This window comes from Akebia trifoliata, chromosome 7 (assembly GCF_017979445.1).
Source record: "Akebia trifoliata isolate Shusen 1 chromosome 7, ASM1797944v1, whole genome shotgun sequence".
Lineage (NCBI taxonomy): Eukaryota > Viridiplantae > Streptophyta > Magnoliopsida > Ranunculales > Lardizabalaceae > Akebia > Akebia trifoliata.
Genome location: NC_141381.1, coordinates 227,910 through 248,035, shown reverse-complemented (window position 1 = coordinate 248,035; position 20,126 = coordinate 227,910). Strand labels below are relative to the sequence as shown.

At 34.1% G+C, this 20,126-nt stretch overlaps 3 protein-coding genes across 4 annotated transcripts; all 3 read left to right on the top strand.

Moving 5' to 3' along the window:
• The first annotated feature begins 492 nt into the window (after positions 1-492).
• On the top strand, positions 493-4,043 carry MIA40 (Cox19-like CHCH family protein). Its single transcript, XM_086446814.1, has 4 exons — positions 493-807; positions 2,331-2,362; positions 2,493-2,618; positions 3,568-4,043. The coding sequence occupies exons 1-4, from the start codon at positions 651-653 to the stop codon at positions 3,742-3,744; spliced, it is 492 nt and encodes a 163-aa protein (XP_086302940.1). The 5' UTR covers positions 493-650; the 3' UTR covers positions 3,745-4,043.
• Positions 4,044-11,075: 7,032 nt separating this feature from the next.
• LOC147397807 (Cytochrome P450 superfamily protein) lies at positions 11,076-14,100 on the top strand. The gene is made up of 9 exons (XM_086448876.1): positions 11,076-11,377; positions 11,753-12,077; positions 12,234-12,383; positions 12,827-13,066; positions 13,195-13,281; positions 13,392-13,470; positions 13,558-13,679; positions 13,794-13,921; positions 14,001-14,100. Exons 1-9 carry the CDS (start codon positions 11,154-11,156, stop codon positions 14,098-14,100), a joined length of 1,455 nt encoding a protein of 484 aa, XP_086305002.1. The 5' UTR covers positions 11,076-11,153.
• A 2,702-nt stretch (positions 14,101-16,802) lies between these two features.
• LOC147397806 (ankyrin repeat protein) lies at positions 16,803-20,101 on the top strand. Of its 2 annotated transcripts, none has more exons than XM_086446812.1 (6): positions 16,803-16,964; positions 17,110-17,180; positions 18,830-18,878; positions 18,977-19,084; positions 19,490-19,571; positions 19,659-20,101. In XM_086446812.1, exons 1-6 carry the CDS (start codon positions 16,916-16,918, stop codon positions 19,906-19,908), a joined length of 609 nt encoding a protein of 202 aa, XP_086302938.1. In that variant the 5' UTR covers positions 16,803-16,915; the 3' UTR covers positions 19,909-20,101. The 2 variants fall into 2 exon arrangements, with proteins under 2 accessions (XP_086302938.1, XP_086302939.1); XM_086446813.1 differs by having other exon boundaries at positions 16,895-16,964; positions 18,791-18,878.
• Positions 20,102-20,126: the final 25 nt, after the last annotated feature.

Here is a 20,126-nt window from a genome sequence, read left to right as displayed (position 1 = left end):
TGTCGCATATTTTTCATTTGTCGAGTTTTTGACAGGATTTTTTGCAATCCAAAGTCAAATAGAACTCAATTTTTTCACAAATTAAATTTTTGTTGTATTCTAAATTGCTAACAAGGCTTCTGACTCCTCACAAGAGTCATAAGCGCTTAGAGAATCCAATTCACATAGGCTCTAAATTATCATTTCACCCTTTTATTTGTACTTATTGCACCCATTGAACAAGCAAAATTTCAAAACCCATTTTCTTCTTCATGTGTAACGAATATGATTCTACAAATTTAGTGTTTAATGTTAGTGTATTTAGTACTATTTTAACATCTAAATAAATTAATTTTTCAGAATTTAAATTCAAAACTTATATGTTTGACCACTTATTTTTTGTTCAGTTTAACAAACTTATAAGTGATTAGAAGAAGATATAATGGCAGCTTCGTCTTTTCACGTCTCCATAGAGACGCAGAAGTCTTGTACAAACTCTTCCAAGTCTAGTCATTCTCACTTTCTAGACTTTGAGTAGGAGTCGACTTCTGTGTGTGTGTGTGAAAAACTCGTAACATGTTTGATTTTTGTGTATAGAAGGTGTTGTTAATCTTGTTTCGAAGGAAAGGAAGTCTAATCTAATAAGCATCTGCATCGTCAATTCAACATCGATGGGTCAAGTTGAGAGCAGAGAGATTTCTGGTCCTGATAATAAACCAAAACCAGATTCCTCTTCTTCTTCTTCTTCTTCTTCTTCTTCTGCAGGAGATGGAAATGGAAATGATGCTCCTCACCCTAAAACTTCTTCCTTGGAAGATTTGATTGCAGGTTTTCCCTCTCTCTCTCTCTTTCTACGTTCTTATTTATTTATTTGTTGGGTTAAATGTCAAAATTCACATGATTATTGAATCAATGACCTATCAAAAAATTTATTGAATTAACGGAACTTGGTGTTCTACTTTGATATCATAATGGCAGAAAATTACCTTTTTGACATATATTTTTTTTCTTAGTAGCTTTCATCATAATGGCAAAACAAGTTGCATAATTTCTTTTCCTCATTGGCTCTTAATTGGTGTTTCCTTCATTGGTTCCAATGTTTTGGGAGAAATTTGTCGAGGACGCTACGCTTTCCAACAATTGTTGCTTTTGACAACTTCAAGCCATCCATCTAACTTGGATTTACTAAATTGCAATGAATTACATTCAATGACAAGCATTTGCCCCTTTCAATGCTTGTCCCTACTAGCATTAAGCTGGTGTGCGCTGAAGAAACTACAATTGCCTCTCAATATCAATGACTTCAACCTAGGATGTGTGTTGTAGGTGTTGAGTTCTCACCCAAGCTGTAGGTGGCGAATGCCATTGGGTAGCTAAGGCATTCAAATTTCAACATCAACCAAGTGTGCGTGCCAATGTGGGTTTGATCAGGGTCTCCCAAGTGCTTAATTTCGTTTTCACACCATACTTGATTCCCAATATGTTTATAAGGGGACCTTTTCTTTTTCTCTCTTCAAGGTACCAAAGTTTTCTCTATCATGATGTCATCATCTATGGTTAGAGATGATTGGCATAATTGATCATTTTGTTCTTCATTTACTGCAAAGATGGATCAAGCTTCATAGAAACTGATATTTGTACAAGCATTCGTTTTGAAGTGGCATTTTGTGCTCCATTTACTATATTTTGGGAAAATTACATCTCAACTGGATTTCGTTAGATTTGTTAACATGCTATATATATATGGGGGCAGTTCATGGGACATATGTAAAAACAATGGTTTTTCAAAATATGGGTTAGAGCTTTTGGATTGAGCTGATTTTTTGCAAGGATGATCACTATGATGAGAAGATCATCCTCACAAAAAATCAGCTCAATTTGAAACTTCTAAATCCATCAAGAGTGATTTACAAATTATTGGCAAAAATTGGCAAAAAATCGATGGTCCACATTCTAAAAAATCAGCTCAATCCGAAACTTCTAACCCATATTTTGAAAATTTATTAATGTTACATTGTTTTTACATATGTTTTTTCATGCATCCCTTGATCTGTTCCCTATATATATATATGCTTTAATTTATCTGAAAAGTGAAAAATGAAAAGAAAAGCTCTTAAGCTGTACATGTTGCAGTTTTTACACTATCTGTCATCCACAGAGTTCATTAGCAATTTGACTCTTGATGAACACGAATTTCATGTTTATGGAATGCAACTCAGACTAGGATTGAACCTATTCCTCTTAAATTTGCTTGTTTTATTCGAATATTTTTTCCTTAATTTTTATCTAGACTTCAATGCATTGCCTCTCTCTAGAGATTGTATTTACATGGTTCTATTACCTTTTTGCAGAAGCTACAGCATTTGGTGATGATGAGAATGAGGTAAGTGCCCTTTTGAATGACCTGTCAATTTTCACTTCTTTTGTCATAGCAACACCCAATGGGAAAGTTTAAATTCTCCCTTTGCAATTTCTCTCCATAATTAATCATAATTTGGAATTTCTCTTTTTAGTCTCTTGATGCAAAGGCACAGAAAGCACTGGAATGCCCTTGTGTAGCTGAATTGCGGAGTGGTCCTTGTGGGTCCCAGTTCTCGGAAGCTTTTGTCTGTTTTATTAAGAGTACTACTGAAGAGAAGGTAACGATATATGGTTAAACTAACTCTTATGGATACACTTTGCATGACAAAGTGAGCTTCTGTTCAATGATGTTAAATAGCTTATGCGACCATGTCCGACCAGCACATGCTGTTTGCATATGCGATTTCACACATCACATATGCGGTGGCATATGCTGCAAGAAAAAAAAATGCAGAAAAATAGGCCATCACACACAAAATATGCCATGACATATTGGCAGATAACATAATTTGGGGTATGCGACCGCATTTGATAACACTGCTTCTATTATAGACCATGTATGGTTCTTTCATTTCTTGCCATTATGCTTCATATTACCGTTTTGGTTTTGTACTGCGGCATTTGAGGGGTTGGTCTGAAAAGGAGTAAGGAAAAAAAAAAAAAAAAAACCTCTCATGGTCATAAATTATTATTCAATGGAAGATGATCTTTAGACTTTCCTCCAGTTTGCTAGATTGAAGGTTTGGAGGATGCTTGGGATGATGGATGAGAATTGTGTGGTGTCTCTGCTGGTGTTCTTTCACTAAATGCAGTACCTTGCCGTAGGACTTTTTTCCTCCATTATGTGGACTACCTTGTCCAGATACCCAACCAATCCATTTACATTACACACGTGCATATGGGTTGGTCAAATATTTGGACCTACCTAGGGAATTTTCCAAGTCAAAAAATTTGACCTGGTGGGATGATCAGTCATACCCATCTATCTCACTAATTTGAAACATCAAGAAATGTATAAACTATATGTTAGATGGTAAAAACCATTTTGTGAGGCCAATTTTCTGTCTTCGTTGAGAGTTCTAGGTGGGACTAAAACAAATACCTTGTCTTTACTCCTCTGTATCTGCTCCACATAAGTGTCAGTGGTGGATTGGATGGTGTAGACATCCCAACCCATAGGTTTTCTGTATTCTATTCTATGCTAATATGTAGATTGTTATTTTGTAGGGTTCAGATTGTGTGCATCCTTTTGTGGCTTTACAGAACTGCATCAAAGCAAATCCTGATGCATTTTCGAAGGATGTTATAGACGGAGATGAGGGCAAGAAAGAGGAAGAAGAGCACATTCAAGAGTACAAAATCCTCCCCCCTTCATGGTCCAAAGAGCCAAAAAATAAGCTCTAGAAACCTACACTAATGCTACATATGATAATAAATGGTAATTTTTCGCACATTTATAATTTTTCTCTCCAGGATGAAGTGTAAAACATGTTGAGTACTTTGAATTTGATAAATATCCATTTTTCTTAGAATGAGAAAAGTGTGATTTTAACTGGAGTTAAGGATGGTGCCCACCACTTATGTAGTTGTGATTTGGAGTAGCAAATTAAATTTCCATTTGCGATTGCTGCTACTCTACTTCCAAGAGAAAGACAAATAATTATGTAAGCTGTCAAAAATTATTTAATGGGTTTGAGCCTGTACCTCAATTAGTTAGATGATCTATACTGCAGCAGTGAGATTTTGTGGGCTCATTTGTGATTGATTGCAGTTAAATAAACTTATTAAGTCCTCCCTCCTACATGTGAGATACGACTCATTGATGGGTCGTACCAAAAAGAGATCTCCCTCCCAGCCCAATAAAATGATCTTTACCATTCAATTGGCAATGTCAGAAGAATGAGGATGACTAATTGGGTCATCTTCCACATCTAGATATAATTACCCTCTTTTCAATGGTGGGTCTGCTTGCTTCGTATATGTATGTGGTTTCAGAGTATGTGACATTGGCTGCATTGGGATCTAGAGTATTTTGTGATGAATGTCTAGGAAAGCCCTCCTATTTGGATTTGTTAAAGATCATAAATTTTCTTATTTATATTTCAGGGGTAGGTTGCTTCGGGTTTGGAGCATTTTATGTAGCATGTTTGAATAATCAATTTTGAGTTAGATTGCTTGGATCAACTCCACATTCTCTGGACATGTGACAGGATAGTGAGAATACTTGGACTTAAGCTTGATTTGATTAAGTTTTACAAGAAAAATACCAGTTGACAGAATCCAAATCCAATTGATTAATATTTATTTATTATTATTCACCAATCATTATTCATTATAGGTGGATTAACTAAGAAACTAAGAAGAGTGAAAAAATAAAAACACAAAAAACAAATGATTGATTCAGACTAATCCCATGATTCCGTTTTTTTTTTTTTGGGCTGTGGTGGGCCACATGTGCCATCCCACCTGGCACGTGTACAACATTAAATAGCCACCTTTTGATGAAATGACATATAGAGTTTTGCAGGTATGACCTGGGGAGCAAACCCAGTTAGCCTTATCAATTCAGCTAACCCTCCCATGATTCCTAATAGTGATGATGAGTTGGTTTTAATACGTTTTTTAAGAGAAGTATATTACATTTATTTATTGAAAGAACGAAAGTTGAGAAGACCAACCTAGATACAAGGATTTGAACATATAAGATCTCCCCATCTCAAAAGAAAATTCTCAGAAAATATCCCTTTGGAACTAGTTATTAGATTTGCACCAAAAGAATGTCAAGCCTTTAATTGCTCATGATGACTTGTTAAAGAGAGAGTTCCTTCCCTTCAGAGATTCTTAACAAAATGGGTTGGAGTCCACAAAACCAACCCTCTCCCTATGTGATAAAGCTTACTCTTACCACGATTGAAAGAAGGCTAAGATGGATTTAGGAAAAACCCTGAGAATATGAAAGAGTTGTAGGAAATGAGATCAATTCTCCCCAACACTTAACAAAAGAAACAAGACATAGGGTTCCTCAAACAATGTTGTATCTTACACTCGGTTCTTCCTCCTCTTATTAAGACTACAAGTATGTAAGTATTGATTTAAAATTCGTAGGTTAATCGTTACTCAATCAACTTCAAATAAGGTGGAGTTTTTCCGGAGGTGATAGTTGAAAAGTTGACAAATAAGGCCTCATTACACAGAATAATACATGTGATTTGCACCTCATATGGCTCCTCACTTCCAAGTCATTGGATCTTTCCTCGTTCAAGAATCTACACCCTTTTGCCACTCTGTCCCAAAGTAACTAGAACCAAATCAGCTATATTTTCATGTTCCAATCAGACACTTTTGTCATTTTTTAATTCCCTAAGAAGAAGATTAGTTGTTTACCAACATATGCAGATCCAATCATGACCTGAATCTTATAATAAAGAAAAAAGATCTTCCTCCTATCTTTTCGTTTTCTGGACCAGTTGGTGGAGTTGTGCTTGACGGATAGCTCCGTAATAAGCAAGGACATGTTAATACAATCTTAGATGGGATTCTATGTGTAATTCGCAGTGCTGTTGCTGGTTTTCTTTGGTTTTTTTGTTTTTTCATCCTTTGTCTTCGTTTGGGGGCTATCTTCAGCCTCCTCCTTTGGTTTTCTCTTTTGTAATCTCCTTTTATTAATACAATCTTACACTTATCATAAAAAAAAGAAGCAAGGACATATTTGGAGTTACAGAGTAGGCTGCTTTTCTGAACGGTAAAATCCTTAACTATTTGTGACGATGAATCACTTTGGTAGATGGTTGGTACTTCAGAATTGGAAGAATCTGATGACGAATCATAAAATGCTCCTTGAGATTGATTCACTATTTGGCGAACCAAATGGTGAAGATACAATTTATTTATTTATTTTTTTATATTTTAGAAGTGCATCATCTCTGCTTACATCTACGAGCTGGGTTCATTCTAGAGTGATGAACCGGGAACTCAAATTCGAACTGAAATGGGATAACCATTCAAGGTGCCTCAATTGTGGGGGCTAAAAGCTATAGAAACTGTACCTGGCGTTATCATCCATGCCCCAAATATAACTAGTTAAGACAACTAAAGATGTCAATTATGTGTAGGAGGCAGGGCTGATCGATTTAGTTATGAAAGGGCAGCTGGACTGCACTGGCATCACAGGATTGACTGCCACGAAAAGTAAGTGTTAGAGAACACTTGGGCTGAAGCCTGTTGTAGACCTTGAAAGTCGATTTGATCTTGGTTATCTGGGTATGAGTCCAAAGAAGGAGCAATTTCCATAATTTTCTCCAGAAACTCACATTATACAACTCAGTTTACTGTGGTGAAATATTTGATATATGTAAATTGCTCTTGAAACTGATGGGCTACCAGATCAGGACTAAAGCAGGCCTAGACATGTGCTTTAAGTTTCATCAAACTATCTAGCTCGGTGAAGGTTTTAGCTATGTTGTCTTGTTTAATTGTAGTATAAATGCATTTGGTGGTTGTGAATAGGCTGGGGCAACAATGGGTTACTAATACTATGACCTAGTTTAAACTGCATGGGCTTTAGACTTCAGTGTTGGTGGACTCATGTTTCTAGGATATTTTCAAGAGAGGATTTGACATTTCCACGCTTTCAGAGCAAAATGTAATTGATACTACTTGAAATGTAATTATCGATGATTTCAGAGCAAAGATAATTATCTATCAATATCATAAATGAAGTTCAATTTGGTCATCGATCTAGACTCTCCAACTACTTGGGTGCCGTTGGATGGAAAATTGGAGTGGGCATTACAATCCTAGCCCTTGGAGACACGGCGAGTTTGGCTGAAAGTGATTGAGTGTGAATGAAGCATGATGGTCGGCGGGGTCAACTTCAATTGGTGGCCACATGGTTATGAGAATATAAATAAATTAACTTTTGGGGGGCATACATCACTGATTGCATCAACATGCCAAGCTGGGGATGAGGAATTTACAAGTATAGAAGATGGAATGACAGATAAGGAGATGTTGAGAGAGGGCTTATTTTAATGAGGGAAGGCCCCTTGAGATATGGAGAAAAGTAGAAATCTAATGTTGATTTTAGGAGGGATTGAGAGTCAAAGGCCTACAAATTAAAGATGTGGAGGCCTTGTGCACCACAAAACATGCTATCCTTATTGTGTGTTTTAATAACTGAAACTCCCTTACTTGTAGTTTTCTCCTAAGCAACTGAAAAGTGTTTAGGTGGTTTTAAGTTTTGTTTAGCTTAATAGTGGCTGGAGAAAGTCCAAGCTCCAAACACTTGCTTGGCTAGGCTTACCTTTAGTTATAGAGAAATCCCATTAATGCCTTATTTTTTTCTTTTCTTTTTTTCCAATCTGGTGTGTGTGTGATTTCACATAAAATATTGTTTAGGAAAAATTGATTTAGCAAGAAAGAGAAAACATCATCTAAAGAATGTTTGCCAAGGTTTGATACACAAAAGAAAATGTCAAAAGAGAGTTGGTTCCCAGTTAGAAATTTTTTTCAGATTTTTCTCACCCCAAGAAGAAAATCATATTCCTTATGTTATGTTTGGGCAAATAATTTTCCACCTTGATGAGAAGAAGACAATGTTTTCCAGAAAATGAGTTTCATACAAAAAATGCGGAGAGTTGAATTGTATTCTTGAGGAAACCATTTTCCAACTGTTTTTTTCTGCAAGCTTACAGTAAGTTAAGCTATGATTGATTGATTGATTGCAAGAGGAAAATTAGGGAGAGGGCCTAATTATGTGCCCTCTCAAAAGTCTTTAGTTTTCCTTTGCAGTGCTGGATATTGCGGCAGCAATTCAGGGGCTTAGTTTTGACTTTTGACCCTCGCCCATTTCCAAAGTCAAAGAAAACTTGGGTTCAACCTTCATAGACATTTTTGTGGCCCAAGAAATTGAGACAAGTGGAACCCCCCACGTGGGGACGACACGTGTTATTCCTATAGGGAACAATAAAATAAATAAATTTATTTTAAAATTGACTTAAACTATAATTAATATCTTTTGTTCAAACTTCAAATCTCAATCACTTGTAATCTTCACTGTAATTCTGAAACTGCATTAGTATTGAAAAAGACTGATTTTCCTCTGTGGAAAGATGAAACCACCTTAATCACTCGAAGATCTGATGTTCAACCTGGAAGGTCTGGCACTTTATGAATTGAGAGTTTAAAGTCGATAATTTAGATTATCTATTAAATAAATATGTATCTAGAATTTCCAAATAAATAAAGAGGATGAATTTTTAGAGTTCAAATTAGTCCAGTTCCATTTTTGACGAATTTAATGATGTTAGGTGGTCCTCAACTATCTTCTTATTAGGTGCAAGGCCAACAACCAAGCTATTCAATTATTGGGTCAATCTACTTTTATGGGTTTGTTGGCTCAATGGTGAACTAATCTATTTTATTAGAATAATGCTGGAGTGTTGACCTCAATTAACACTTTGTTGACGTAGAGGTGTGTATGGAACCATAGATGATTTTCATCGAAATGTGCCCATCCCCATGCTAGCAAAGTGTGAATTCAGGTCACTCCAGCATGTCTCATTTTATTAGGAGCATGCGCCGAGTGAAATTTTACCTTGAGTTGTGCTGGAGTGACACAAAAGTGACAAAATGATGTGATGTCGCGCACATTACCATAGATACTCTTCTGTGAGATACGAGTAAAAAGCATCTACGGTTATGTGCGCGCCACCACATCATTTTTGTCACTTTTGTGTCTCCATTTGTGTCATTCCAACATTTTCTTTTCCCTTTTACAAAGGACAATAGCTTTGTTTTGCAAGATTCAGATGTCATTGAAAGGATAACTCTTATAGCCCAAAAAAGAAAACAAATACAAGAATAATAACTCAGTCAATTATAAATTAATATTGGTGTGGAGCTCTATTGGTGTGGAGCTCAATAGATTAGAGAGAGAGAGAGAGTCGAAGCTGCCCAAGCTGTTTGCCGAACGGACAAACAGTCCTAGTCAAACATATCCTCTCATGATCAAGGTGGCAATTTATAAATTTAAAAATAAAATAAAAAGTAATAAAAAAGTGGGATGAAGTTAGATATATAAATATCTAACCAAAGAGAAGTTAAATTAAATTAAAAGCAAGTCAAACATATGTTTGTTTCTATATTTTGCTATATTCAACTTGAACATCACTCCCCTCGATTCCCCCAGGTCTTACGCACTTCATTCAACTTATCTTCACCTAAAAGAGGTTTTAGTTGTGGCATACCAGACCCTTTTTTTCTTCAACTGTGACATAAACCCCCCTCTCTCTCTCTCTACATGACTACATGTGTACATGTGTGAGATAGACAGATCCCCACCGCCTTGGGTACCCTTTAAAGGTAATTAGCTAGAAGCTTTGCAGGGAGATTTTATTAGTCTTCTCGATCATCACATCACAATATTTGAGGCTTCTCTAAGAGTACTATATATCTTACAGGTTCACCCTCTCTTCCCATGCTTATTGCTTAAGGAGGAATTCATCAGATATGTTGATCATTATCATTTGATACTGATGATACCAAATGACTATCAACATGGATTTGGTTTCGTTGATATCGAATGATGTTGATACGTAGATCAAAGGTTTAGAAAGCTTCAGATAGATAAATATCATACTCTCTCTCTCTCTCTCTCACACACACACACACACACACACACACACACACACACACATTCTGAACTTATTTTCAATGAACAAAAAACTTATGCACCTGAAATTCACATTCAATTATTCCTCTTAATGAGCCATGAAATAATTTTGTAGGCATTTCAACTAACACTCCCTTATTCAAATATTATGGAGACCTTATGTTATTGAATCGTGATAATTTGACTATCCCATGTGGCACACCCAATCGACTCTCCTGACGTGATAAGTTCAGGAACCATGGATCTGCACGCCTCGGGATACAAAAAGCACTTCCCCATAAAAATGTGTATCACGAGGGAACCGTGCATCCCAAGGCATACAGATCCACATTTCCTGAATTTGTCACATCAGGAGAGTCGATTGAGTGTGCCAGATTATCACGACTCTATGTTATTTTCCTTCTTATATATTTGTTAAAAAGAGTAAGCACTCATTTCATCTTACATAAAATATGCCTAAGATGAAAGAATGAGCGTGAAAATTATATTTTTGATGAGGAGAATAAGAAAAATAAGTCACATTTTTTTTTTGAAAAGTATAATATATTGAAATGTCGTAAAACAAAATACAAATTAAGAGGCCAAGATAGCCTCCCACAGCGCAACAAGAAAGAAAGAAGAAAAAAATTAAAAAACTACAGAATCAATTGTTGCATAGAGAGTTCCATCTAAAAACAAAGTCATCAAAAGTACTCCCCGCGAAAAATAAGTCACATTCTCCATAGAATTTATCTGTTCTTGGAATTAGTTTATTTAAAATTGATGTGAATCTAGAACTCAAAGATTACTATTTCAATAAGGCCACTTGCCATTGACATTTTATAATTAATTATTATTATACTGAAAATTCAACATTCTTTAGCTAGTAAATTATCTTTCCTAGGAATAACTTATTCTACAAATTTACTCGACACGGGTTTAAATCATCAATTACAATCCCATTTTTCGATTGCATTATTGAAGATTATGTACCCCCAGCTTGCCTACAAAAAATAGTATTGAAAATCTGGTTCAACTTATACTTAATTTTCAATGATGTAATGTTACAGGTATATATCAGCTCCCATCTCTCAAAGAGAAATACTACTGTATGGATTGCACCCATTAATTGATCGATCTTTTCACAACAGTTTTGCATAAAATGGAAGGGCAGTACTCTTTCGTTTTCAGCTCTATAATCGTGACATTAGTCTTCATCATTTTCCTTGTCAAAATTGTGATAAATAAGGAAAAAAAAGTCGATGAGGGAACTTTGAGATTGCCACCAGGGAGAAGAGGATGGCCATTAATCGGTGATAGCATTAACTGGTACAATGCTGTTGCAAGTTCTCATCCACCTCGTTTTGTCGAAGATCAGATTAAAAGGTACGTAAAAAGAAACAGACAAATTAAATATAGTAAAATATTTTATTTACTTTTCTTGTAATTAATTGTTCTTACTACTAAAAATAAACAAGAAATTGAAAAATAAATGAGATTTTTCTCATAATAACTGAATGTTGTTATGGATTTTCCATTGTAATGAATCCTTGTTTATTTATTATTGAAACTATTCCTAGTGCAATATATCTAGAAGTGTTTTTTTTTTTTTTTTCTTTAAGTTCAAACAATATGACAAGAAATTACTATTAGTTCTCCATTTTCATGTAATATTTCTCTTTTATAATTCTTCAACTTTGCAAAAATAATATAGACCTTAAAATTAAGATTGGACTTAGTCATGGAGTCAGATGTTTGCAGGTATGGAAGGATATTCTCATGTAGCCTATTTGGTAATTGGGCAGTTGTATCGGCTGATCCGACTTTTAATCGATTTATAATGCAAAATGAAGGGAGGTTATTCCAATCGAGTTATCCCAAGTCTTTCAGAGATTTAGTTGGAAAAAATGGAGTGATCACAGTGCAGGGAGAGCAACAAAGGAAACTACATGGGATCGCGTCAAACATGATGAGGTTAGAGAAGCTCAAGTTCCATTTCCTTAAGGATATTCAAATGGTTATGCTTCAAAGCTTGGACAATTTCAAGGACAATCAAGTCATTTTCCTCCAGGATGTTTGCAGAAAGGCAAGTATTAATTTCTAAGTGATATTATATATATACTAACATTAAAAATGACCAAAACATCTCAATTAATTGGTGATGATCAGATGCATCATTACTTAATTTCTTGTGGATAATTCCGATATATTTTTGTTTAATTACTCTAATTTTTAACTTCAGGTAGCAATTAATTTGATGGTAAATCAACTATTAGGAGTGTCGAGCGAATCTGAAGTTAATGAGATGGCTCACTTGTTCTCCGATTTCGTTGATGGTTGTCTTTCCATTCCCATCAATTTTCCGGGTTTCACTTACCACACTGCCATGAAGGTAAATTTATCTTCAATTAATGTAAATTTTTATTCATCTTCAAAGTTTTCTAGAAACTAATAAGCAACACATATTTTCTATTAAATTTTATGAATAAATTATAGGTGATAAAAATAATCATCCAACTACTCCAGTCAATTTTTATTTTATTTTAAAGAAAATTTATTCAGAAGTCAGAACTTTGACAAAATAAGCAAATTAAAAGTTGATGATTTTCTATAGACGAATAATTTGCAAACAATATACTAGGCCCAATAAAATATGAATTTTTATCAAATCTTTGAAAAGTTAAAACAAAAATGTTATAAAAGATACGTGTTTAATATGCTTATAATTTGTAAACTTGGTAGCTTTGGAATGGGGGGATATAGTAAGTTTAATGATTATTAGATGTGTTTTTATGGAATTTTTTTTTCTCAAACACCATATATTATGCATATCAGGCAAGAGAGAAAATTATTAGCAAGATCAACAAGACAATAGAGATAATGAGGCAACGACCAGCATCAGAAATCGGTAATGGCGTCCTTGGAAGATTGATAGAGGAAGAAAGCTTACCAGATGACGCTATAGCAGACTTCATTATTAACTTACTCTTCGCTGGAAATGAAACAACGGCAAAGACAATGCTTTTCGCTGTTTATTTTCTCACTCAATGTCCCATGGCACTAAAGCAACTGATGGTATAATATATGCTGATGAACATTTTGTTATATCAACTATATATGTCCCAATTTGAGTTTTAGGTTTAATTTTGTGGAACCAAGCAATTGTAAGTTAATTCAATTCATATATCTCTTCCTTTAAACAGGAAGAGCAAGCTGGACTAAAAACTGCTACTTGTGATGAAGGCATGCTTACATGGGAGGACTACAAAGCTATGCCCTTCACTCAATGTGTAAGTTCAAAACAAAGCTTCATTTAATTAACAATCAAAATACCCAATTATATGTGCATATATTTAAAATATTTCAATTTGATATTTTTGGGAAATTATAATTCATGCAGGTTATTGATGAAACACTTCGACTTGGGGGAATTGCAATATGGTTAATGAGAGAGGCAAAAGAAGACATCGAATATCAAAGTAAATTTGCCGATTTGGTAAATAGTCAATATTTCGTGCATGTTTTTGTAAATTTGCCTAAAATTAATGTTTGTTGTTGTTTGATAGGTTTTGTCATTCCGAAAGGGTGCTTTGTAGTTCCATTTCTATCGGCAGTCCACTTGGATGAAAGCTTTTACAAGGGAGCTCTTAATTTCAACCCTTGGAGATGGATGGACCCTGAGAACCAGGTTAGCTCTACTACTAATTATTTCATTTTGTTCGCCCACAGTTTCATGATTTGGGTCCCATTCGCGACTTGTATGTATATATGTAGTAAATATTCCTTAAATGGCATTGTGAAGGAAAAGAGAAACTGGAGAAGTAGCCCTTTTTATGCACCATTTGGAGGAGGTGCTCGATTTTGTCCTGGAGCTGAATTGGCTAGACTTCAAATTGCTCTCTTTCTCCGTTTCTTCGTCTCCAGATACAGGTGCGCTTCACCTCTAGTAATTTATTAAATTTTGATTCAAGTATGTTCGATCCATTTTAATTTTTGATGGTTTGATCAGATGGAGTCAGGTTAAGGAGGATCATATGTCTTTCTTCCCTTCAGCTCGACTAGTCAATGGCTTCCAAATTTGCATAAACAGAAGAATGGTGGAGATGTAAATGCATATATAGTGATTTTTATAATCTTTAAATGATGTTTCACACATATATATATATTTGTACATTCAGACTCAAAATTTTATAATCTACATGGAAAAGTGGGGTGGACGAAGGATGCCTTGAATATTATCTTGTTATTTTAGTTTAACTTATTGGTGCTGTTTGTTAAAATGAGAAAAAAAAAATGCCAAAAGATTTTTAGTGTTGAAATTTATAAGCATTGAATTTAAGTGCTGAAAATTCTATTTGTTTAATTTATAAGTCTTTATCTATAGGTGTCCACACAAATCATGGAAATTGGGGTGTTAGTTTGGATAAAAAGCTATCCATTGACACCCCTAAATTCTAAAAGGCAGGTTAGATATCTCTAATAGTTTCAAAGATCAATTTTATGCCAATCACAAATTTTTAGTCTTCAAAATCATTTATGTATATATTTTAAAATGAGAGTTTCTATTGCTACACCAATTTTATTGAGAGCATCCCTTGATGTGTGTTAAAATTATTTAAATTAATTATTTTTATTGAAAAATACAAAAAAGTTCAGTTAATTCGATTGAGTTGTCTGATATAATTCCAAATATTTGACAAATCATATATAAGGGAGTCAATATGAAGGACAATTTGCATTGAATATCCTCCTTGTGCTGGTGAGTCATCTTGATCTTGGACAATTTTTAAAACCGTGAATCGAGTTTAATTTAGGTTAGACCTCCAAAAGTATGGCGCACGCTTGGCCCGACTCTACTCATGGCCCAGAAAACTATACCAAGTCTATTAGCAAGCCCATGTCTTTGTTCTTTTCCTAGGCTTTCACCATAGCATTAGCACCATGGTTTCATCTTGTATAAGATAACTCAGGGGAGTCATCTCGGTATCGTACATCAACGAGGAGACGAATAGACAAATTGTCTCAAGTTTGCAAAACCTTTCAATATGATTCATTTGAGATTTTGAAAATCTCGTCTGATAAAATTCAATCAAATCAATCGGAATTTTGTAAATTTTATTTAAAATAATTCATTTTTTTAAGAATTTAAATACATATTATTTAAATAAAATATCTTTTATGGTTAAACATCTTCTAATCAATCTTATTTTATATAAAAAAAAATTATAATTATTTTTAGGGATAATTATCAAAAAAATACAAAAAAAAAAAGTATTTATGAAAACAAATCGAATTTTTAAAATATTTTTAAAAAGATACAAAACCGGTCTTTTAAAGACCGGTTTTTCTCTCTCCTCAAAATTTCTCAATACACTCTCTCTCCTCTAATATTAAAAAAAAAAAAAAATGAAAAAATCGGTCTTTAAAAGACCGGTTTTCTCTCTCCTCAAAATTTCTCAATACACACTCTCTCCTCTAATATTTTTTTTTAAAAAAATGAAAAAACCGGTCTTTAAAAGACCGATTTTTCTCTCCTCATTAATCTCTCACCATTTCTCGCTCTTCAATTATTTTAAAAAAACAAACTAATTTTTTTTTAAAGTTTTTCTCTCTCTCATTTATTTCTCACTCTTTTCTCTCTCCTTAAAATAAAAAAACGAATTTATTTTTAAAATTTTTTTCTCTCTCTTCATTCATTTATTTCACCCATTTCTCTCTCCTATTATTTAAAAAAAAAAAACGATTTTTTTTAAATTTTCTCTCTATTCATTCATTTCTCTCACCCTTCCTCTCTCCTATTATTTAAAAAAAAAATCGAATTTTTTTTAAAAAAATTTTCTCTCTCTTCATTCATTTCTCTCATCCCTTTCTCTCTCCTATTATTTAAAAAAAAACGAATTTTTTTTAAAATTTTTTTCTCTCTCTTCATTCATTTCTCTCACTCTTTTCTCTCACCTATGTTATTTAAAAAAAAACAATTTTTTTTTAATATTTTAAAAAAGAGATAAGTAAAGAGAGAGAAAAATTAAAAAAAAAATCATTTTTTTTTTAAAATAATAGGAGAGAGAAATGGGTGAAATAAATGAATGAAGAGAGAGAAAAAATTTTAAAAAATAAATTCGTTTTTTATTTTAAGGAGAGAGAAAAGAGTGAGAAATAAATGAAGAGAGAGAAAAACTTTTTAAAAAAATTAGTTTGTTTTTTAAAATAATTGAAGAGAGAGAAATGGTGAGAGATTAATGAGGAGAGAGAAAACCGGTCTTTTAAAGACCGGTTTTTTCATTTTTTTTTTTAAATATTAAAGGAGAGAGAGTGTATTGAAAAATTTTGAGGAGAGAGAAAAACCGGTCTTTTAAAGACCGGTTTTGTATCTTTTTAAAAATTTCTTAAAAATTCGATTTGTTTCATAATACTTTTTTTTTTTTGTATTTTTTGATAATTATCCCTTATTTTTATATAAATAAAGTATTATAAATTGAGTTAAATGATTTATCACTTTGTTTCTTCCATTCCAATGAAGGAGATGAGACGTCAAAGCCGGATTTAAGACATGACTAGCACACATCTTGGGGTGCTCTCAGTACCAATTAGGTGTGGCAATAGAAGCTCTCTAAAAAATAATATACATAATGATATCCTAACTAGAGACGTGAAATGGACATAGATCTTTTTACTCGGGATGCACATTTTCACATCTCCATAAAATAGTGTATATCGAAGAAAAATCTATGCTTCCGTGTTCGTGCCACGTCAGTCGAGTATTTGACCGAGTGAAGACTTCCCAGTTAGGATGCCATTATTGTAGAATAATAAAATAAAATAATAAATCATATAAAATTGATTTAGGTTTTGTTTAGATGAGCGAGTTGAGATTTGAGAATCGAATTCGAGATAGTTGATGTTGGTTTATCATCCATAACTCTAATGGCTGGAAGAGAAGTTCGAGAATACACCAATCTCACCGACCCTAAAGGTACTAACTCTCCCTCTCCCTCTCCCTCTCCAAAACTCAATTCCAATGCTTTTTTTTTGGAATTGTTTCTGGGTTTGGGTTTTCTCCTAATATGTTTGTGGGTTTTGTGGGACTTGTTGAATTTTCTTTTTTTTTCTTTTTACAGATAAGAAATGGGGGAAAGGGAAGGATAAAATTGACGATGAAGACATTACTTTCCAACGCATGGTAGCCAAGGTTAGCAACTCGGCCTTTCTTTTGATATTTTATTTATTATTATTGATCAAGTTATTATTAGATTTAGAGTGGGTTTTGGATCTTTCAATCAGTTTCAGTGGAATACTGGAATTGGAATTTTTTTATATATTAAAGTGTGCTTTATTATTGTTCATCTTCTAGAGATGAATGTTCTCACAAGTTAAGAATTTGGTGTAGTTACAAACTCATATGGAAATGGTTTACCCAGAAGAGGAATTAAATTCACTTGAACAATGACTTTACTAACCTAAGATTTCTTCTTTTTTAATTTTTTTAACTAGGTCATGTTATCATCATTCACAGACTTAAACCAATTTAGCAAAGGTGCTACCTTTACTAACCTAAGATTTCTTAATGCTAATCAAATCAGAAAAAAAAAAAAAAAAAAAACTTCTTGGTACATTTAGACTAGTAAATTTAGCAATATCACATACATGACCAAAACACATAAAAAATCTAATTTTAAAGTTGGGGGGATCATCAAATGTTCAAGGTCTTTGGGCTTGTCATGTTTTTACCATTAAGTGGAATATTCTTTCATGTTTTGGGCTATTTGGGAGGAGAGGAGCAAAAGATCATTTGATGTAAACAAGATCCTCTTCCGGGCATAGACCCTGTCTGTTTCTGTGGACCAAGGGGCGCATTAAGATGTAGTTCATGTTGAATAATATAAGCTAGTCTTAGTATAATAATAGTTGTTGGGGGAGCACATTTATATTGGCATTGGCAATTCACGAGAAACTCACTCAAATAAACTTGATGTGGCTTTCTATCTTTCATCAATAAATATTAATTTATCCCAAAAAAAACTGGATGTGGCTTTCTTGTTTTAATTCCCTTCATTCCAAAAGATGAAATTACCTTTTAAGATTTTTAACAACAACAATACTGTATACTGTTCCCACATTTAGTTGTGTTACTAGACTAAAGATATTAGAGTTCCAACTAAATAAGATTTAGTTTTTATATATATATAGCCTATATAACCTCCCTTGCATATATGACTTATGTGCTACTAGGCCAATTTGATGTTTCCTCTTCTATTTTTCTGTTATGATAAACCCTCGATCATATACACCATGTTGAACATAAAGGATCCGGTCTATTGTTGTCAAATGCATTCCTCTCAATTTATGTTAAAGTTGGAGATATTTTGTCTGGCGATATATTCTCTCTATTGCTTCAGAGTTGGGACTCCTTACCCTTACGAAATTTCATTTGTTATTTTGGTCCTGTTTTAATTAAATTTATTAGTTATAGAAATATGTGCTAAATCTTATAGCCTTGATAGTTTCCATTCCATTCCTTGTATTTTTGTATGGATTTTTGAGAGGAAATAATGGATATTGATGGAGAGAGCCAATCACTAAAGTTTTTTAGGTTCCTTGGAACCCCACATCCAACTCCTTCGGTTCTTGGAGAATACAAATAATGGAGTATGAGATTGATAATTATTTGGCAGTTGGTTTATTTTGTTATCTTGGCCTCTGTTAATGAGTTTTGCTTCCTTTTTTGTTTCTTTTCATTATTTTTTATCATTTTTTTGGCTTAGTTCTTTGAGAACTTCTGATGATAACATGCCCCGGCAGGGATCTTGGCTTCTCATACCGGGTGGTTAATGTAAGCAGATGCAAGAGGTTGCTGGAGAACGTGCTGGGTACCTTCATGGAAGAGGAGGTAATCCTCTCTCTCTCTCTCTTACACACACACAGAGGTGAAAGTGCTTCTATCACTTTAAAAAAAAAAAAAAACTTAGGATGAGTTAACAAATGCAGCTTTGGATAGCGATGACCTGCTCTATCTCAAGGAACAGATGGAAGCTGAGGAAGATGCTGAGCGCCTTCTACGTCGTACTGAGAAACGAGCATTTGCTGCATTTAAAATATCCTTTTGGATCTTTAAACACATTTGTCTTAAATAAAATACTTGCATCATGATGAGTGGTTGTGAAGTGTGATTGGGTTTCACCATTGGATGAAAATCCCACCAAGGATTTCTCCTAGTCCATAAATCTGATGATCGGGTGTTTATCCACTCGTCTTATAAGCTCTTTTCTTTTTTAACCCCAAGTGGTAGTCCAATTTTTTTTTTTTTGACTGCTCGGAAGAAAATTGTTGTTGTGGTTATTTGGTTATCCAATCTGGTTAATGTATGGTCTTGGAGATCTCTCTGGTGGGTCCCATCACATTGTGCATACACCTATACATGCAAAGGAGAGGATAGTGACAAAGCTTATCTATCTATCTATCTATCTATCAACCTTTCTGTTCTCCATGACAATAGACACAAAGCTGCAAGTTTAGCAGATTCTTCGCCTGCAGCAGTGCCTTTGCCACTTCGTGTTGAACCCAAGCCGAAAAGTGGGATCAGGTATTGCTTTTTTTAATATGTAATTTATCATTTTAGGTATCTATCAGATTATTCGGGGCTAATTGTTGGTAATTAATTTGAGTGAAGACAACAAGATCTCCTAAAAAACATTGTGGAGATCAGACCAAAGCGACATAGGGTGTCCAGCCCCTCTGATGGGAATCAGCCTAACATGATTTCAAGTGCCCTTGCTTCCGTGAACCAAGAAAGGAAGCCCAACCTGTTGAAAGAGTCTCCTCCATCAATGCCTAACGATGGAAGAGCCGAGAGCAAAGCTGAGAACCCTGTTAGAAGTTTGTTGGGCTTAGCTTATGAAAGCTCAGACGAGGATGACTGACAATGGAATGAATGGGTATATATTGGTCCAACACTGTCTCTTTATTGACGATATTTTAATAAATATTATAATACTTTGTTTCTTAGTGCATCCACCTTTGTAACTGAGTATATTTCTATGCAGTATAATTCAAACAGAGGTAAACTGTAGAATGTTCTAATGCAACTATGGTGAAACTTCATTTGGTCTTGTATCTGTACAATATGGACCCATTCCTT

Coding starts and splice junctions, on each gene's coding strand:
- LOC147397806 (XM_086446812.1), top strand. CDS start 16,916: ATGGCTGGAAGAGAAGTTCGAGAATACACCAATCTCACCGACCCTAAA. Junction 18,879..18,976: donor GTACCTTCATGGAAGAGGAG/GTAATCCTCTCT, acceptor TAACAAATGCAG/CTTTGGATAGCGATGACCTG. Junction 19,572..19,658: donor AAGCCGAAAAGTGGGATCAG/GTATTGCTTTTT, acceptor ATTTGAGTGAAG/ACAACAAGATCTCCTAAAAA.
- MIA40 (XM_086446814.1), top strand. CDS start 651: ATGGGTCAAGTTGAGAGCAGAGAGATTTCTGGTCCTGATAATAAACCA. Junction 808..2,330: donor CTTGGAAGATTTGATTGCAG/GTTTTCCCTCTC, acceptor ACCTTTTTGCAG/AAGCTACAGCATTTGGTGAT. Junction 2,619..3,567: donor AGAGTACTACTGAAGAGAAG/GTAACGATATAT, acceptor GTTATTTTGTAG/GGTTCAGATTGTGTGCATCC.
- LOC147397807 (XM_086448876.1), top strand. CDS start 11,154: ATGGAAGGGCAGTACTCTTTCGTTTTCAGCTCTATAATCGTGACATTA. Junction 12,078..12,233: donor TCCAGGATGTTTGCAGAAAG/GCAAGTATTAAT, acceptor TTTTAACTTCAG/GTAGCAATTAATTTGATGGT. Junction 13,471..13,557: donor AGAAGACATCGAATATCAAA/GTAAATTTGCCG, acceptor GTTGTTTGATAG/GTTTTGTCATTCCGAAAGGG.